The sequence below is a fragment of the Cajanus cajan genome, chromosome 11, assembly GCF_000230855.2.
Source record: "Cajanus cajan strain Asha chromosome 11, NIPB_CcT2T_4, whole genome shotgun sequence".
Classification (NCBI taxonomy): Eukaryota; Viridiplantae; Streptophyta; class Magnoliopsida; order Fabales; family Fabaceae; genus Cajanus; species Cajanus cajan.
The window spans coordinates 35,451,403-35,472,451 of record NC_138527.1 but is presented as its reverse complement, the minus strand read 5'-3'; the positions used below and the strand labels follow the sequence as shown (position 1 = coordinate 35,472,451).

Sequence of the window (21,049 nt, the reverse complement as noted above, 5' to 3'; positions counted from 1 at the left end):
GTGGAAATGAGAATGTGTCTACCCTAGTCTTACTTTGAAAGACAGATGGTCAGGTTTCTTTGTTACAATAAGTCAAGCCAGCGTTTGCGACAAGGTTGGCTAGATTTTCTATTAAATCACTTTGATTGAGAAAAGGCATCAGAGTACACGTGTCTTGCTTGATCTTCAGTCTTCTTAATTTGAAAAACTGTATGGACTTGTTCGATGCGGTGCAACCCAAAGTCTGTCCTGTCACGGATTTTTCACATTTTATTGTTCTACTCTCAGCATATTAAATTTAATTGCTATATAATCAATCAACATTCTCTATAACATCTTATACTAAACGAACAGGAGAATGCTAATCTTCTCTTTATTCCATAAAGCTTTCAGCCTTTCACTTAGTGTCAGGATTGTGATTTTTTAAACTGGTAGACGTTAGGCTATGATCATTGATCCATTGCGTTTGTGGAGGATTGTTGATTAATTTTTTGTTCTTTTATTCTCCGAGTTCAAAAGTCAAGACGTTTACTATTAAATTCAGGTTCTTGATATTTGTGCAATTGCTGTGCGACGGTACTCAGTTACTAAACCCTGTGTAACGGCAGAATCGAAATATGATTGAAAATAATTGTGCGTCGTAGAAAAAAGAGAGTAGCGGAACTACGTTAAAACTTGGAATATAATTGTGTACATATATTCCTCCGAAATTATGAATATTAGTTTAATATTTTAATTCATGGGGAAAACCCTAACAACTATTTTTAGGGTTTAATTGTGAATGTGATCTCATTATTAATAATTGAATTTTGTTCTTGAAATGCTGTCTATGGCCAGGCATCCTTCGGGAAAGTAGTATGATATGGTCTGCCCGTTACGAGAATAATTTTGTTTTGGGGTGGGGATTATCATTCTTTGCGTGGCCTGCGACTCGCATAATTGTTTTAAAATAAATGAAACGATGTCTACAAGTGAGCTGTTGAAAACTATAAGTACCGAATAAAAAATACAAAACAATTATTAATTATGCGAGTGGGATCCAAAATGAGTTCCTATGAGGCAGTCACTACCATGGAGATAATGTGTATGTGTACAAAAGAAATGTCTCTTTCGTATCGTGTAAGTCGAAAAAATAGTTATTCCTCGGTACATTTAACAAACAATTTAATGAATGTTGGTTGCTTCCGGCACCTTCCTTTACTTCTAAAGACTAGTATTCCTTTGGAAGCCTCTTGTTGGTCTGAGATTGTATGCCTTGGACCTTTCCCTCTTCAACTTGTGAGGCTTCTTTCTAAGAGTAATTGACGGTCCTCAATTCATTTTATAGCTTCTTGGTTTGCACCAAAACTCTGACTCTGCATGGTTTCCATGTATACATAAATTCTTTAATCTCAAGTGTCACCCCGTTTGTGCGTGTACTTTCTGACCCTGTTCTGCTTGATTGGTCTTCATTGTTAACAAAGCTGCACCAATTAACGAACCCACTGTAACTAGGATCAATATGGCTGAACCAGTGTATGCCCCTCCTTTGACAAGGTAGCACTCACCATTCAACCACCCTTCCCCATAGGGCTGCTTTCTGCTCATGCTTGTGGTAGCAATTAATAAAATAACTACAATTGCAAAGCCAATCCTGCCAAGCATGACCAATATCAATTTTAGACTTGTAAGTTTCAAAGGCAAAATTATAATCTTCTTTGATCAGTGGTAATTACAATCATAGCAACAAAATTCGACCGCAGAACTTTATGTATACTATCCCAATCTCTAGTGGTTCAGGCAAAATTATAATCCTAACATTATTATGTTTCTTTTAAGGAAAAATGGTTCTGGGTTTTTGGAGGACAGACCAATTAAAGAATTTGAGACAGACCAGCTGTCCATGTTAATTTCACATTCCACCCCTACTTTTCTATATATGCATTTTCTATCCTAAAAATGATTCAACTAGTGGCCAATAATGGCAAACCACATGGCACACAGTTTCTGAAAATGATGTAGTCTTTATTTTATCGTCAAAATCAATACAAACCTGAAGAAAGAAAATTTGGTTTTACAACTAGATTGGATGGTGGTGTGTCCACTTTCTATAAAGAATCAAACTTGTTTTTAGAGCAAATATGTCAATTCCAACAGGTAAATGATGACAATGTAGAAGCCAATAATTAAGCATGCAAACTGGTTCGTTTCCTTAATCTGTGATTGTTGAATGCGATGTTCTAACAACTAACAACAGATATGCAAAGGATTGTTAACCTACCAAGAGATCAAAAGTAGAATTCTTGCAACGACAGGTATCTTATACTGCGCGTTTCTTTTCCCTCCTGAACAACAATTCTTGAATAGTATAGAATTCCCAATGCTTTGGGCCAAAACCAAACTAACCAAAGATGCAATACCCAATCCAAATGCTGGACTTGATGGTAAATGACATAGTTTCCCATTCCATCTGAGATCCTCCTTCTACAAAACAAACAAAGCATCAGAATTCATAACCATTTTCATAAAAAGCAAAAACTCCTTAAGTGTAGACTAGTAACACATTATGCACCTTGTTCCTCTTAATCTCGGAGACCACACACAAGGTGAAGGAAACTAAGCCAAGAGAGAGGGAGATGGTGATGAAGAGGATCAATGTGAATTTGTATTTAGGAGGAGTTTCCATGGTGGGGTTGTTGTTTCTGTGAAGACACCAAAGAAGAGAGAATAAGGAATAACTCTCGGAAGCTACTCAAATAGAAAGATGATTTGGTGGTGCCTTGAAGGTGTTGTCCATCCCCCTCTTCTTTCAGTTCCTTCCTTTGTGGTTGTTGAGACTTCCTTCCCAATATGTCTATCATTGTTTTGAAGGAGATACCATTCCTAACTGCATATATCCTGAATTGGGAAAAATCAGCTACAACTTTTCAATTTGTTTTGTAGCTGGTCAACCGCTTGCTGAAATGGTTAGAGATAGACACCAACAATAAGGCCAAATCGGTGACAAAAATTGCTCAATATTTATAAGTATGTAACATATAACATATAACATATAAACAACAATTATCTGTCTAGAATGGTCAATTTTTCACAATGATGAGGACTAATAACGAAGTTTCCTAGTTTTCTCTACTTTATATCTATATAAATAAGTATATATAACTGCCCTCGAAATTAAGTACTATTACTTGCAACTTTTATAGGTAGGCTTCTCTTCTCTTCAATCGGTTTATGCGGTGAAGGTTCTCTTTTTATGCCCCTTCTCATGGCAAAAGAAAAGTCCATATTCCCACGTTTAAACCCAAGTGACAGATAGAAGTTTCTTATCTCTGAGGTGTTGGGTAGGGCCACATTGACTGAATTGCAAAACTAATTAAAGTTAAAATCAATTGTTACCTTTGTAATTGTAATTAGCATTGATTACCCTCTTTCTTTGACGTTTCCTCAAAGATTCATACTTTTAAAGGCTAAGATTCGGTCCCTGTGAAGACATGTGGGCTTGGGTGAGAAAGAATAATAATCAATCAACTGTGTCTTAATATTCCTCTTCACATCGTGAATTCCATTTCAATTTGACTTGGGTTTGTTTAATTGTTGAAACCCTATTCCCAATTCAAAGTGCGTGTGGATTCGCAGAGTTAAAAATTGTAGCTTTCTTCGCTTTTGAGGCTTGCATTTAAATATTAAACAAACCTTGCAAATGGGTGCTGAAAGAATATTAATTTATGGCTTTTTTCCTTTCATGTTAATCTGGGTCACGCTGTGCTTTTCTTCTCCCTGCACCTTCCCACAAAGAAAGAAAACAAACTAATAATGTTTTCTTGTTCGATGACGATTGCAGGGGTGTCAAGTTATCAAATGGTACCACTTCCATTCTAATTTGTGAGAGCCTTATCAGATTTCAATGATAATGGCCCTTCACCAATCTCCAATATTATCACTCACCAAAAACAGATAGGCATACCTTTTTCCTGAGTGCTCCCCAGTTAGGATTGCTTACCTTGTTTATTGTAAATTTGAAGGTAAAAAAAAAAAAAAAGGTTCCACGTTGCAATTTGCAACTGGTTGGTAATTAACGACCTTTTTTATTTTCTTTTATTTTTGCAGAAGTACTGATGTTGAAGATTATAAATTGGCACTTTAGAGTGTCTTTAGGACTTTAACTTTTTATAAGTAAAACTATTGAGGTTTTGGGGGTTTAGCTGTTACAACATGAGAAGAATATCTTATCCTAGTTAGCTGCTTATATCACTTCACATGAACATTTGTTTAGGAACTTTGCCTTGTTTGATGTTGAGTGCTTTCAGTGCTACCATATCCACTTTTTAATAAGGTGTCTGACTCGATGACAATGTTTTGGGAACTGTGGTCCAAGGAATAATCTCAGATTAACTTGAAAGACAATTGGAGAATCAGGCTTCTTATAAACCAAATGACAATGTTATGCAAATACAACATTAGTACCAAGTACTCTAACTAGGTAGGAATATTGTTATGCAATACAAGTTAAATGTTGAGGTAATGGCTGCTTTCTTTTGTTTTAATTCCCTCATCTCCACAAAAGGAAAAGTGGTTCTGTTATTTTCTAGAAGAGACGCTATTCTGAATTTGTGATGTAGTCACCTTAAGATGAGAACAAGAGCTTGACTATCATGCCTCTACTTTTTCTGGCTGTTGGTTTTTTGCTGTAACAATTCTGGGTTGCTTTTAGGTCTGACTGATTCATACATGAAAAAAGTACTGATCTAAAGGATCTTTCCTGGATCTTGAGGAATGTAGGATAATTTTTTTTTTTGGAAAAATGATTATATATCTTGTAGCTTTCTGCCAGTGTCTAGATTATGAGTTCTTCTTGCATACTCCTGACGTATTACCCTTCACAGCCTAAATTTCACTTTGAAGTTATGATGGCAAAGACTCAATTTCTGTGACACTGGGTCATATTTTCACTTGCACATAGTATTGCTTCGAGAGTTTATAAATTTCATCCAGATTAAAGTGGGCAATCTTGGGAGGGATATGCTTTCTTTGTACATAGATGAAAAGTTGATTCCGTGTTTTCAACAAGCTTAAACAAAGGAAAAAGGCTTTGCTATAAATATATGATATATGGAAAAGGTTGTAATTAGTGTCAGTCTCAGAAAATTCCTGATTCTCCTTTTGTGTATGTTAAATTTTCATCTGATACGGAGGAGTCAAAAATATATTCAGTATTATGTGAGGACATGCAGAGAGGAAGTGCTAGCTTTACTCCAGGTGACTGTTGAAGCCTTATCGGTTTCAACTAGAATTCAGCTACGGCCATGGAAAATTCTGGAACATTGTTATTCGAGTTATAGAACCGCTCTCTTAAAAGGATTTGACTCTTCTAAAATGTGGAATGTAATTTACAGAATAAAATACAGTAATAACCATTGCTTTTCTCACAAGATATAAAAACAGAGGTTGTTAAAATTTCAACCATTGCTTTTCTCACCGAACAATTATTTCATTTCAACAAGGTTTTCTGTCCAATGCTATGAATATTCAGTATCATTGGAGCTACAAAAGCAGCACAAGATTTTTTTTTCTTTTCATTGTCTCATTTGCTTCTTTTCCTTCTAAGAACTTCAACAACAGACTGTGCTGTGCAATAAGCAATAGCTTGAACAGTAACCATTGGATTCACCCCCAAAGCTGTGGGGAAAACACTTGCATCTGCCACATAAAGGCCCTCCACTTCCCAGGTCTCTCCTGTTTGATTCACCACTGATTGCTTGGCATTACAACCCATCCTGCAACTCCCCATCTGATGTGCTGAACACAATGGTGTTGAAAGATCTCTCAATGGCCTTGAACTTTCCTCCTTAACAAATTTCTCAAATTCATTATAGCTCACTTGCTTCACATTTAAGGTCCTTCCCTTATTATGATGTGTCCCTATTTCTTCAGCTCCAGCTGCTGCCAGAATTCTCAGCACCTTCTCAATTCCCTTCTTTAAACTCTCTTCATCTGCATTTGCCATCTGATAACTGATTCGGTTTGGCGATTCCACTGTCCCTGATCCTTGGTCCCTTGCCAGCGCAAATATATGAGCTGTTCTAGGAAACTTCCGCATTCTATCTCTTATATCAGTTCCGGAAGTCCATGGCGTGACAACTGAGAACATACCAGGATGCAATGCAGGTGTTTGGATCACAGCACCATATCCAGATTGTTCAAACTCTGCAACAACAGTAGACATTGCTGTCATTATCCCTCCTTCATAGCTCTTCTTATATGCCTCTGGCCACACCTCGGATGCACTACCTGTTCAAATACAAATAAAGTTTCACATTATTAGAACAAAAGAAGGAACACGAGTTTATAAACACATATAAAGTCTCTATTAGTATGAGACGTTTTGGATAATAACCAAAAATAAATTTATGAGTTTACATCCAAAATAGACAGAATCATACTAATGTAGAGACGTGTGTGAATTTCAGTATACAAAAAAAACCATGTTCCTCTTAACAAATATCCCTACAAAACACAAACATACAAAACAACCTATCAGCATCTACCTGCATTTGGGAAGTAGCCCCAAGCCATTGTCACTGGATGAAGATGCAAGTGCCTCCCTATGTTCTTATTCCTTAAGCCACTTCTTTTGAGCAATGCTGGAGTACTAAGTGTTCCACATGCTACAATTGTGACCTTGGACTCCACCACACAAATGTCTCTACTTCCTTTATGTTGAAACTCAAAAGCCACTCCACATGCAATCTTTCTATCCCTCCCTTCCTTTTTCTTGTGCAAAACTTTAATTGCCTCACACCCTGGAAGAATTGCTCCATTGCCAGATTTCACCAACTCCACCAACCATGTCTCTGATGTACCCTTCTTCCTCCCATCCTTACACCCCATGCAACACCAGCCACAGTAGTGATCTGATGGAGAATTCCTAGGAATGTTGCTAACAGGATACCCCATTTCCTCACACCCTCTCCTCAAAATTGCATTGTTGAATCCTTCATCTTCAATCTCAGATTGAACCTTCATCTTCTCACACACAGCATCCAAGGCTTCTCTATACAACTTACTCTCAAATAACTCTAGACCGTGTTTGTCACACCACTCCTTGCACACATGCTGAGGGGTCTTGATGCATGCAGACCAGTTGATTGCTGACCCTCCACCAACAGTGGACCCTGAGAGAATGAACATACCCATGTCATCACTCGCAACCATGCCACCATTGAGGTACATTTGTTCCATGGTTGGTCCTTCAAGGAGGGAAAGATTGTTCCTAGCGGAATATCCTCCTTTCTCCAACACCAACACTTTGTAACCAGCCTTTGCTAGAACACCAGCTATGACACCACCTCCTGAGCCAGAACCAACTACCACTGCATCACATTGTATCACCATAGAAGGAGATGACAAGTTTGGAACAGCTTTGTGCTTTCTTCGATTGACAGAGACAGGGAATCCGAATCGTCTTAGGGCATCTGCAGTGATGTCTCGTGGGTAATTCAGAAGGACTAGACCCTTGTAAAGGGGTCCTATCACCTCTGCAGCATGTTCATCTTCCTTGTCCTCTTGTTCTGCTTTAGATGTTCCATGCAAAAAGTGGTAATTCAACTGAGCTTTGAATTCTGGGTCGGGTCCACAGTATCCAATTGCTTTCCATGAAACGTTGTCTTCTGATTCATCTATCTGAAATTATGTGTCATGTCATGATGAGTACAAGGTTCAAGCAACCACAAAATTATGTACATTTTAATACCACTTCTAAATGTCATCTTCAACAACAGTGGTAATATGTTTAACGTTTCTAAACGTGTCTGTTAAAGTCTCTCTCTAGTATGTATGATTCGATTTCTTTTAGCAAGTTCTGGGTTTGAATTTTTGTAGAGGGGAAAAAATTTAATTAGAAAAAGGGAATCTCCTAAAAGTCAGATTTTTTAAAAAACTAATAAATAAGTTATCTCAATAACATAATTATAAAAAAAAAAATCTTTTCTCTTGAAAATAATAAGGGGTTTTCATAGTATACTCCTTATCGAGACTAAAAAAAATACTTAAATTTATACATATTAAAAAATTAGTTAAGTTCCTTTAATCTTATTAATTTCATAAAAAAATAAACTTTACTTTCTAAACTACCCTTAATAATATTGATTGAAAATAATAATCACATTTAATTTAATAAGTATTTTTGAAATGATAGTATTAAATAGAATCAAGTTAATTAGAATTTACTTAAATTAAAAATTTAGGTTTTTTTTTTATTTATATATAAACCTAATGCGAGTATTATAAATAATTTGAAAGGATCATATTTTATTTTTGCATTCGAATCTCACATGGTCAAGACACAGGCATTCATCAATGTTGGTATTTGGACTACTGAACAGACTGGTTTGATAAATTTTGGGCCAAGCCGGTGATCTTTTATATGTCTTTGTTAACAAAAGTAGGTGAAAAGATATATTCCTTAACAAAAAGCAGATGATAAACACACCTCCATTCTCGTATAAACACATCCTCTTTATTAAAAAAAATATATAAAATGTCTAAATTATCCTTTTTAAAAAAAAATGAAATTCCTAAATTTACACCTCCCTTTCCCGCACCTCCTTCCCTGCACCAGAATGGCACCAGAACGGGCCGTTCTGCAAGAAGAACGGCCCGTTCTGATTGCAGTACGTCCCGTTCTGCAATCAGTACAGGCCGTTCTGCTTGCAGTACGGGCCGTACTGAAAGGAGTATAGCAGAACGGGCCATTTTGGGGCCGTTCTGTTGCAGTACAGGCCACCGCGTCACTTTTAAAATATCTATCTTATGACTGATTTTAAAACTCCGATTTTAAAAGTCATTTTTGTACTAGTGTGTCTTTCCATAGAATAAGTAAGAGTCTTTCTCTTACAAGACCACCTGCTGACATTGCGCACCCCTCTTCTTTCTCTTTCTGGCACTCCTCTTCTTTTTTTCCCCGCACCTCGCACGCCCCTCTTCTTTCTCTTTCTGACACTCCTCTTCTTCTTCTTCTTATTGTTACGAAAAGTTCTTTTCCGGAGTTATATAAAAATGTTCCAGAAAATACTTTTCATAATATTAAATTCTTATTCCGGAAAGTATTTTCCGGAAATGTTTTGTTACATAATTTCGGAAAGTACTTTCCATAATATTAAAATTACTATTACAGAAAGTTCTTTCCGGAATTATATGAACAATAATTTTACTATTCCAGAAAGTACTTTCCGGAATGCTAATGACTGTAAAAGTACTTTCCGGAATGCTAATAACTGTAAAAGAACCTTTCTTATGCTGGTTATGGTGGGGCTAGTCCTTTTTTTCTATTCAGAATGACTGTAAAAGTATATTGCTTAATGACATTGAGCGGAAAGAGACTTTGGAAAGAAGAGGGTGTGTGGAGTGTGGGATGCAGGGAAAGGAGGTGCGGGGAAGGGAGGTGTAAATTTAGGAATTTCATTTTTTTTAAAAGGGTACTTTAAACATTATATATATATTTTTTAAAAAAGGGGTGTGTTTATACGAGAGTGGAAGTGTGTTTATCATTTGACTAACAAAAAAAGAAACCCTAGCCCAATTTTGTAGTTACTGGTTTTGCTCAAAGAATCAAAAGCCTTTTCGGCTCTATCGTAGCAGAAACACCAGGTCTCACGCTCAGACAAGCAACAGCCTGTCACCAAATTGCACAATTCCTGAACTGTAGAATTTCCCCATGAATTTATGTGGATCACTTCCTATTCAAAAATTTCTGCTGTTTTCTCAACTACTCATCCCACCTCAGTCCTCATATTATTTGTCTTAAATATTAATCACACAAATTATTATGATAATATAAATACTTTTGATTAAAATATCTTAATAAATAGAATTAGAATATAATTATCAGTCCATTTAAGTATTTAGGTGAGGCGCTAATAGATGAAGATATTATTTTAAAAAGTTTAATATGCATGTAATGGTGGTGTAAATTTTTTTTACTGTGAATTAATTACACGTGGGACTATGTGAATTTATTAAGAAAACAACGTGTCTGGCCTATCCTACTTTAGGTGGGTGGAGAAGAGTGACCCGTTTGCAACCTCTACCTACCTACGTACGTTGATGCAATTGTATCCTTGGGAGTTGGGACACAGTGACACAAGGGCACTTCAGCAACTCTGGAACCTTTCTCTCCCAGTATGGTTCACTTTTTCATCCACTTCCAAGAACTCTGCTACTTGAGTTTCCTACTATGACCCGACACTAAATCGCATAAATACACCTGTTGTTGTTGTTCTATTTCCACCTCTCCAGAGTTTTATGTCACCATTATTACTATTCTTTTTGGGGGTTGGAAATATAGTCACTAGTCTACTTAAATATGGCAATTTTTATTTTTCTTATTAAAAAAGTTTAGCACAACCTTATATAAAGTTAAAATCAATTACTAAATTCTTCGAAAATATTTAGTAAGGTTACATATCGTCTACTTCATTCCGGTATAATTTAGCATGGAAAGATATAAAATACAAAAAAAGTTACATATGATCTCAAATCCTAATTAGTAGAAATAAAGAAACTTAACTAATTGTCACCCTAAAAAAATTAGGGTAATTTAAGACAATGAGAAAATCTCTCACTTAATCTAGCTATCATCAGTGTAATAATTTTAAAAAAAATGTTTAAATATATTTTTAGTCTCTCAAATTTAAAAAGAATTTACCTTTAATTTGTTAAATTTAAAATTGATATTTTTAGTTCATGTAATTCAAAATATTTTATTTTAATCTTTATATTCAAATTTTATTAAGAAATCTGGATAATACTATTGCATAAAAATCTATTTATTAGTGTTTATGTTAGTAAAAATGTCACATTAAATATAATTAATACTACATAATTATCTCAATCTGTCAATTTCAATATGTTATTAGTAATTTGAAAGATTAAAACAAAAACTTTGAAAGTTTACAAAGACTAAAAATAACAACTTTAAGTTTGAAGAATAAAAAATAAATTTACTTTAAATTTAAAAGATTAAAGACATATAAGAAGAAGAAAAAATCCAACCAAGATAAACTTTTCTACCCTTCTTTAATCAAATTCTTATAACAAAACCCAATGATTTTCACTTATTATATTAACTTAAAGATTAAGTAAACAAATTTATCATTTACAATAATATGTAATTGAATAACACAACATAATTTTTTTTTTTACAAAGTTAGTGTATAAAAATCAAATTCTAAACTATGTACCCAAAAGGAAAAAATCTTAATTAACCCAAGCATAACCTAAGTCGTGAGAAATGCTAGATGGTTGGTTACTTACTTTACTATTTATTTATTTAATTATGTATGCACGTGGATTCGTGTATGTTGCCTAACATCAGCTAGTAATGGAATTTTAAGAAAATGCAGAAGTCAAAAAAAACATATTTCAGAGGTCGAATAATTAAATGCTGCGATGAGTTGTTTTAGAAAAATATATTATGAAAATATTTCATCAATCAAGATAACAAAAACTATATTAATTTGAAGTTTTTAAACGAGTGAACTAGAATTTAATAATCGAAAATGAATATGCATATCATTTTGAATAAACAGCTTTTCTATTATAGTTCTGTGACAAATTTCTTCAGATAGCTTAAATTTTTAAAAGTAAATATCTCAAGATTCTTATAATTAATAAGGATATTACAATGTTTAAAACTCCATTAATTTGTAGGGTAGCATTGCCATTGGTTTTTAAAGAAAACTGGACAAACGAAAGAAAGTCTAACCCGTGATTCGGTGGAGAATCTGTCACATGCAATTTGGTGCACAAGAACACTTTGATGTAACACAACGCTCTTTGGAAATGAATAGATTGATAGGATCTTCACCTCACCAATTACATGCAATGGCTTATCACTTAATTAATTTCAAGTTTCAACCACTCCTACTTTTAACTTGCACCCGTAGGCAAACATTTACGATTATGTGCCACACAAAGTCAACCCCAAACTTTAATGTTAGCTCTCATGCAATTCAATTAAAGGTATTTTATTGTTATATTCTTAAAATAAAAGAAAAAAAATAAAAGTTTATAAAATACACACATATATTATTAATAATATGTATTTTAAATGATGATTAAAAGCAAAATTATGAAAGCTTAAATTTAAAGTTGACAATGTCTTATTATTATGAAGATGTGTGTAAGATCTCCTTTTGATAAATATATATCCTCAAAAACAAAATATTATAAAATAACCTTACACTTTTAACTAAATTCTTTAAATGTTTGTCATAAGATTATTATTTTTAATAAAATCATAATAATTATATTATTTATTAATCACAATAGTAAACTTTTATAAATATATGAGAATAAGGCGTGGGAAAATATATATAACATGATATACTTTTTTTTTTTTTAACGAATAAGAAATAATTCCATGAACAATTTTGAAGTTTTATCAAAGTTCTCAAAGGTAAATATAAGTCTGAAAAGATAACATGGAAAAAGAAGTAACGAGAGGAAGTTATAAAGGTTGGCGACACCAATACCATGTATCATAGTATTGGAATATGCCAGGGTAGACATATAGTAAAATGGTCCAAACATTTGATCTGTCGCCACCATTATATATATATATATATATATATATATTTGTATATTTGTACCTATGCAGAAGGATTCGGAGGATGAAATGAGACATCTCTCCAAAATAATGTTATTATATATAGGTTTAAATTTCATTTATTTATTAAGAGTGTAGTAAATATAATTTTCTTTGTTAGGATTATCTATAAGAAAATTGATTTGTATTGACAGATAGAGTCTATTTAAATATAAATTTAAAAGTGATTTTGAGAATTTTTTTTAATGAAAAATATTTTTTATTTTTAATAAAGAAACTCTAAAAAATGTTTCTAACTTGTATTTAAATAAATTCATAAATTATCACTAAAAGCTAAAAATTTGTTAAAATATATCTATTTTACACTTACTCACAGATGATTTATCTATCCGTTATGTGAGTTATATACCGAGTTTGTAAAATTTACGTATAATAAATAATTGTAAGTATAAGTATTTGAGTTTTATTTATAATTAGTATTTATAAGTAGAAGTAATTTATGGTTTTCACTATATTATTTGAGAAAGAACAATTAATTTGTTGTTTGAGAAACCTAGCAAATTTTCGTTAAAAAAATGCTTTATATGTTAATAAAAGCATTTTGTAAAGACTTAACTATTAGAACCCCACCAATTAATATACATTGTTTTTTAAAATTACTTAACTAGTGTAGTTTATTTTTATTTTTTATAAAAAATACTAATATAAAGGTAAGTATGACTTGTTTGCGTATAATAAAATCGTACATAGGAAGTGTGACTAAAGTCTTAGTAATAAAAGTTTCAAAACTTAAAAGCATGCAAGTATGCCATAAAGATACAGTAAATTAAGTGCCGCCCATTTATATATATGGACCCAAATTGATAAAAAAAAATAAAAAAAATTAATTGGACTAGCAATAATTCATATATCAGAAAAATGGAAATAAGAAGCAATGCAAATCAACCAAAAGCACTTTGTTTAAAATAGAAACGAGGGCAAAAAATATTAATAAAAGCATTGTCTGGTCCAAATTGGTAGAGTTTGAAATATGAGGTAGAGGTTGTTAATTATTAATACCTGAGTGAAGAAGATAAGGAGAGTGAGAAGTTTGATGGTCCTGAAGAGCATTCTAAAGTGAGGAATGTAACTAAGAGACCAGGATCGCATAATCTCTTGGCGTTTGTCCATAGGCAAGTGAGGATATGTATGGATGAAGGGAAACTTGGTTGAGAGACAGGCCATGCCACAGAAAATAAATGTTCCAAACCACGTAGACAACAGCCACAACACCAACTTCATTAACCCTGTCAAGGGGTGTTTCAGTTTCTCACTTATCATACCCCCAATCTGCACCACATCACAAACCAACCAAAACATATAAAACTAAACATTTATTAATATATGAAACTGTATTCCATGCAACCAAAACTATACAAAACATTTATATTTTCTCACTTAGCCACCCAATTACTCAAAGCAACTAAACATACACTTGGAAGAATTTTAATTTTATACCTATAGATTAAATCTCTGTCCTTCTTTTGCTGAGAAATTTTATATATATTTACATATTTCACAATTAATGGGACAATATTGAATTTAACTAGTATGTTTGGATAATACTCGATAATCAATTCTACCATCTAAAATCATAATGATATCATGAAAAAAATAGAAACAATTATATATATTTATTGTTTTGTCTTTACTGTAAAAAAAATAATTGATTATTTATCATCACGAAGTTAATCCAAAAACACACAAAATTTCATTTCTTGAGTATCAAGGTTGTTATCTGCCGTTCCAAATTATGACTCAAATAACACATAATTAACACATAAAAAAGTGACTCACAGAGAAAATAAAAGTTCATACTCAATCAGTTGAATATTAAACAGTTTATAAGAAATTATATGCATAAAATTGGAGAAGTATAGTGTAAATTTACATAACAATTTTGCAGTATATAATTCTCCATTTTTTGAGTTCATGAGGGTGTCTTTAATTATATAAATAAATAAATAAATAAACAAGAAGAGAGAAAATAGGGCTTTAGGATATATGATATAGAAAACTCAAATGAAAAAAATAAATAAAAGAGAATTTGTATGTGGCTATAGGAAGCTATCCGTACACGTTGAGGTGTTCCTGCCATGGAAGCTGAAGTTTGATAAAACTTGGTGACAGATTCATCAGATGTATCAACAAATTTGTCAACAGAAGGTAAGATAGTGTCACAGAGAGCAGATAGGGATTTCATTTGCCTTGGAGAGAGAGAGTTTGTGAGAGGGTGTAATTTCTTCTCTCTCTCTCCACCGCTTAGAAGAAATTTGTGTGTGTCAATAGTAATACTGCCAAGCTCAATCACAGTGTGATCTTTTGCTCCATCCACTCCCAACCCTAACCTAAAGCTACCCTTTCTAGAGCTTCCACTTCTTCCCACAGTTATGTTCTCCATGCTTGCTTTCTCTTGTTGCAAAATATTCATTACATGTATCACACTGTGCTTCAAAACCTTTGGTGTTTATATAATAGCCATCCCCAACCGTTTTTTAAAGGGAAAAAGAAACCCACGGAATAGGAAAACAGCTAGAGAGTTCAAGAAGGTATATTTGAAAATTTGCTTGGATAACTTCAAACAATTCTTCTAATCGAGTTTTTTTTTTAATCTTTTTATATTTTTATAATTTAGTCTTTGAAATTAGATATTTGTAAAATTTGATAAAAATATATTTTACATTTTCATATTCAAATAATTATCTTAGATTATTATTTCATGCTATAATCTATGTTTACTAAATTTTAATCCATATTTATTAATTTTTAATATTTTATATTTCTTATGATAATTAAGAAAATTAAAAAAAAATTATGAGTAAATTAAAATTTGATACACGTGAAAGATAACACATAAAATACTAATATGATTTTGTATGTATGAACGTATAAAAATAGTAATAAACAAATTTCTAATCCTAAAAACTAAATTACAAAAATCTAAAAAGATTAAAGACTAAATTACAATTTTTCTAATTTTGGAATTTGATCTAAAATTTTATAATTTAAATGATATATTAAATTTTTAATTAAAAATAACATATTTTATTACTTAAACAAATAATCAGTTGGTTAACAAATTTCAAAAAGATATACTATACTTTTCATTCAACTTACCACTATATTATCATTTATTATACAATATTATATAAATAAATAGCTTTAGAAACAAAAAGTGCTATATCTCCTAATTAAAAGAATCAAAATAAGACAATTTTTTAAGAAATTAAAACAACTTAAATTTTTTTAGAAATATCAAGACTATATTTTATCTTTTATGAATATAATACATATAAAAGAAGTATTAATAAAAATAAAAAGACTTTAAAATCATATCATATTTTTCATATTCAAATATAAAAAAATTATTATTTTAATTTATTTTTTAAATAATACAAAATTATAATACAAATTATATATATATATATATATATATATATATATATATATATATATATTCTCTTAATTATGAGTCATAAACAATTATTCCTTCAAAGCAAATCAACTTGTAAGATAACGATTGAAAATTAAATATATACATTATAAAGCTTAAAATCTTAATTTATCACACAAAATATAAGAGCATATGTAACATTTGTTATTTAGTTCTCTTATCTTTATTATTATTATGATCGATGTCTAATAAATAAGGGTGGAAATAAGTTAGATAAAATTTTGAATATATAAGTCAAACTTGTTCTATAAAACTAAAGTTTGAGTTTGACCTATTATCTATTATATTTTGTTTGGTATATTTGGTTTAATATTTTTAAAATTTGACATGATTTATTAGCTTATTTAAAGTTTATTTTGCAATTAATCTATTTAAAAATTTATTTTACACTAATAATGTTGAATAGGTTAATAAATTTAAGTTTAAATAAGTCAACAATTATATTTTTAAATACATGCATGTGCAAATTTTTATCTAATTTGCGTGATAATTTTTTTTATTTGTATGATAAAAAATAGTATTATGATTAAAATTTAGAGTTTAAAATAAAAATAAAAAAACTAATTGAGAGACAACTCATGCATGACTAATGTCCACTCATACATATGGTATAATGAAGAACATAATTTTATTAAAAAAAAACTTTTTAAATATTTCATATATCACATTTGAAGTATTCTAAATAATCAAATATAAAGATGAAGGGAAAAAAAATAGGGAAGGATGTAGCTACTAGAGTTTTGTTTTTTATACCCTGATTTTGAAAGAACAAAAAATATAAAACGTTTAGGTGTAGTAAAAATGTAAAAATTATTGATAATTTGAATTTTCATATTACAAATTTATTTATTCAATTATTTTGTTAATAATGTTATATATATATATATATATTATTTATTATTATATCATAGATAAATAGATTAATCTATTAGGAGGATTAACAAAATTTTTTAATTTCTTTTTAAATAAATATACTTTTTTTAAAAGTTTAAACTTAAAATTTTTATTAAATATGTCAGGTCAAACTTTAAACAAATTATGTTATAAACATTTATTTAAAGTCTAGCCTATTTTCATCCTTACTATAATTAAGAATACATGATTATAGTCTTTACATAAAGCATCAATGCTAAATTTTTTCTCTTGACATAAGATGTACTTTTTATTAAATCATTGTCTTTGCACTCTTTTATTATTTTCAAATTCTCAATTAATTAAATATTAACTAATTACTTCTTCAAATGATTGTCTCTACACTCTCTTATCTTTGTATATAATTCTTTCAACTCTTATATACTCAAGTCCAAGGCAAAAGTATCCAATAAGAATCAGAGTGGTCATCGTGCTCACTCCAATCACAATTGTACTTAATTTTTAAGCTTTTGCTTCGTAAAGAGGAGCACAATCATGTTTGTTTTAATCTCACTTTTTGCATTGAAAAAATGAGCTTGGTTGTAACTAATAACTTAAGAATGTCCATGATAACAACGCATAACCGTGCTCATCGTAAATGTATTGTCCTTTAGACTTGACATTTTAATGACTACACTTCATGACACCACATTTGATAACATTTCACTCACTTCTCATTGATTAAAACCTTCATAGGTCAGAACTTAGGACTCTTCATGAATAGTCTTTTTGGATATGCTCAACTACTTTTTGGATTCAAAATCTCTCCAATATCTTACAATTAAAGCCTACAAAATTGAAGGAAAACCTGTTAACCACACTTTATTCTACACTCAAGATTGATAGAACTCATTCCCCTTTGTTAGGGAAAGAACTCTTGCAAGCAAGATGCAATAGGGTTACTATCTTCTTGAGGTCTTAGTTCTTCTACAAGCAATTCTAACAACAACAAAATTTCAAGATGCCAATCAGAAAACAAGAGTATTAGTGAGACATAATAAACTCTTTCAATTAAAAAAACAAGAGTATTAACTAACTAGGAAAGTTAGTTAGTTTAATCAGTAACAGTGGATTTGCTAATGATACGTAATATTTCTACAAAATCACTCCTAAAATTATTAGACAGATCACCTCACTCTTCTACATAATTTTCTTCACCTATTTAAATAATACGTGCAAGTCACGTTCTTCCAATCCTCACAAGAGAGAATAAATTTATCTTATTAATATATTAAAGTACGCGCGTATAAGAGTGAATGAAAATTGAAAATACTAATAAGTTATAACTTAATTATAACATTCTCTTTATTTATTTTTTCAGATAAAATTAAATATTTGCTCTGCCAATTAAAAGAATAGGTCTACGTATTTAAATAAGATTTTTAACATCAAATTTCACTTAATAAAATTCGGGTCATGTACTGTTGATCAGTGTTATTAAGTACACTAATTAAAATATTGATAAGAAATACTGATTAAAATTAAATGCACCTTATTAAACATTTTGTTATTTTAAACAATAAATGTTAAGAGGCTTTTAAATTTCAAATATAATGATTTTTAATTAAAAGTTTATATTTTTCATTTTCTTGACAAGTTCTTTAGTTACCTACACCCTGTTAGCATTTGCCACAGTATTAAAAAAATGAAATGCACGATGTCAACATTTTGAAAGACCAAAATAAGTTGGTGAGCTTTTATGTTCAATTATTGCTATATATTGAACAATATTCTTTAAGGGTGAGAGGGTAGGAACACGTGGTGGTGATGCTACCAAGCCAAAATTATAAATCTTTTTAATGAAAAATGAAAAGAAAAAGGATTTGAAATAAATGCAACTGATAACGGTATGTGTAATAACTCTCTCATCTGCCACCATTTAATTTTGGTTATTCAATTTTGATTACGTTTCTTATAAAGAAAGAAAATAATGTTGCCAAATTTAGTGAACATTTCCCGTGCTGTGGCTTTGGCGAATCCACTTCTGCTCCACACACTGCTTGCCACCAAGTTTGGTTCACCAGATAAAGATCAGCAGTATTTTTGGATAACTTTTGGGAACTTCTTTACTTAAAATATAACAAATATTTTTTAATAAAATTTTATTCTAAATTTATATCAAATACACGTTTATTATATTCATAATATTGTGATTGTCGTTATTTAAAAAATACTTACATATAGAAATCAAATATATATAATTTTTTTTATTAAATAAGTTATTTTTATAATGTGTAATAAGTATAAGAAGTTTAACTAATATTAGTCAATTTATCGTATTAGAATAATTTATCATTGGTCATAGAATAATTGAGTTGGTTTCATTTATCATATTATACATATAATTAGTATATGCTACTCCCTCCATTTTTTTTTCATAGTCATTTTGTCAGAGTTTGTTGTTTTTTTTTCATTGTCATATTACTAAAATCAATGGGTTATTAATTTTTTTCTTCCATTTTTACCCTTGATAATTAATACATATTTCCTGAACAATGTGTGTATTTATTTTTAATGTCTACCTAATTTTTCTCCAACTACTCATATAAAGTTAATATGCATTTATAAGAACAATATGTTTCTAACAAAATACTATAAAAAAATAGAAAAGGGACAACTATTTAATAGAGTAGTTCAACCGTCTAAAAAATGTATAAAAAAAAAAGAAGGTAAAATTGGAAAATAAATAATAAATATTTTTGAAAACTAAAATATCAATAATTTTCTTAAATTTCGTGCAAAACCTTAAATGACTATGAAAAAAAACGGAGGGAGTACTAATTATGAATGATACCCCGGTTGATATGCTTAACCCATCAATCTTTTTCATAATACATCTCTCCTCCGTCACTTATTTATGCCAACCAATGACTTATTTGAGTCTCAATTACTTTTTTCATGAATCGCATTCATGATCCAACCAATAACCAATTAAATTCAGTTTCAATTATATAAATATAAACTGGGTTCGATCCTCTTCATAATTTTTTTTTTGGGGTATTATACTCTTTCTCTTATAAATCAAAGTTAATCGAGCTGATAAGAATTATAGATATCTCAAAGACTTGGTTACGATCGAGCATTGTTTTTTTTTTTTTTTTAATCTGCAATCATTATTGTAAGCACTTGTAAAACCAGTAACAAAAGCCTTGTTTTGAAATAGGGTAATCTTCATTTCTCGATTTCTTTTTAAAAAAAACTATTTGGTATAAATAACTTTAAAAATATTTTTGAAATAATTATATATATAAGGGTTTATAATTTTATATTATAATGAAATCAATTTAGGCCACAAAAGAGTACTGACCCTAATTAACACTAATTCTTTTTGCTGGCTATACTATGCTGTCAAACATTTATCTTACACAATGCTAGTAGACATTTACTGCACATTCAATTGCAAATTAAAATCATGGAAAGTGGTGTTGCAAATTGATTAACCTAAACATGATTGGATAACTTGCTACAAATCATGACTATGATTATCAGGATTTGTCTTGTAATTAAATGTGATTTGATCGCAATTACTCGCACTAAAAGAAAATTGTTGTTTAGCACAAGTGAAACTCCAGACTAAATAGAGATACAACACTTAATTATTATTAGCGTCGTCTTTAGTTTTGATTTTGGGTTGTATGCTAAATAACTCAAAGCAAACATTTCCCGTACATTTTTATTTTTGGCACCGGAATTAATTTGCATCAACCAAATATAGATGTACTCTATGTTTATTTTATCATTTGGAAAAGCCAACGTCCGTTCAACTCAATCTACTCACACTCATACTTTTCCGTTTGAGTGCATGAGAATGTGTGTGGAAGAGTATTCAAATACACCCGTAGAAATCAAATCTAATGAGAAAGGTACACTAGTACAAAAGAGGTGTACTACGTCGGATATTTTGAGCTTTTTACGTCAGAAAACATACTGACGTAAAAGTGGGAGACATAAATTTTACGTCGAATTTGCAAAATTGACGTAAATTTACTCGGACATTACGACATCCTACGTAAAAAAATAGGAAAAAAAACAAAAAAAAAACATAGAAATGTCAGCAGAACGACCTGTTAAGAAAATACTTT

At 30.7% G+C, this 21,049-nt stretch overlaps 2 protein-coding genes across 4 annotated transcripts; both read right to left on the bottom strand.

Moving 5' to 3' along the window:
- Positions 1-972: 972 nt before the first annotated feature.
- LOC109808631 (protein MODIFYING WALL LIGNIN-2) lies at positions 973-3,505 on the bottom strand. 3 transcript variants are annotated; one of them, XM_083067093.1, is made up of 4 exons: positions 3,355-3,505; positions 2,531-2,916; positions 2,240-2,442; positions 973-1,612 (listed from the first exon to the last, which is right to left on the bottom strand). In XM_083067093.1, exons 2-4 carry the CDS (start codon positions 2,642-2,644, stop codon positions 1,378-1,380), a joined length of 552 nt encoding a protein of 183 aa, XP_082923219.1. In that variant the 5' UTR covers positions 2,645-2,916; positions 3,355-3,505; the 3' UTR covers positions 973-1,377. The 3 variants fall into 3 exon arrangements, with proteins under 3 accessions (XP_082923219.1, XP_029129328.1, XP_020227281.1); XM_029273495.2 differs by lacking the exon at positions 3,355-3,505 and adding an exon at positions 3,147-3,291; XM_020371692.3 differs by lacking the exon at positions 3,355-3,505 and having other exon boundaries at positions 2,531-3,123.
- A 1,898-nt stretch (positions 3,506-5,403) lies between these two features.
- Positions 5,404-15,111, bottom strand: LOC109808666 (long-chain-alcohol oxidase FAO4A). The gene is made up of 4 exons (XM_020371751.3): positions 14,679-15,111; positions 13,622-13,891; positions 6,504-7,638; positions 5,404-6,246 (listed from the first exon to the last, which is right to left on the bottom strand). Exons 1-4 carry the CDS (start codon positions 15,030-15,032, stop codon positions 5,540-5,542), a joined length of 2,466 nt encoding a protein of 821 aa, XP_020227340.2. The 5' UTR covers positions 15,033-15,111; the 3' UTR covers positions 5,404-5,539.
- Positions 15,112-21,049: the final 5,938 nt, after the last annotated feature.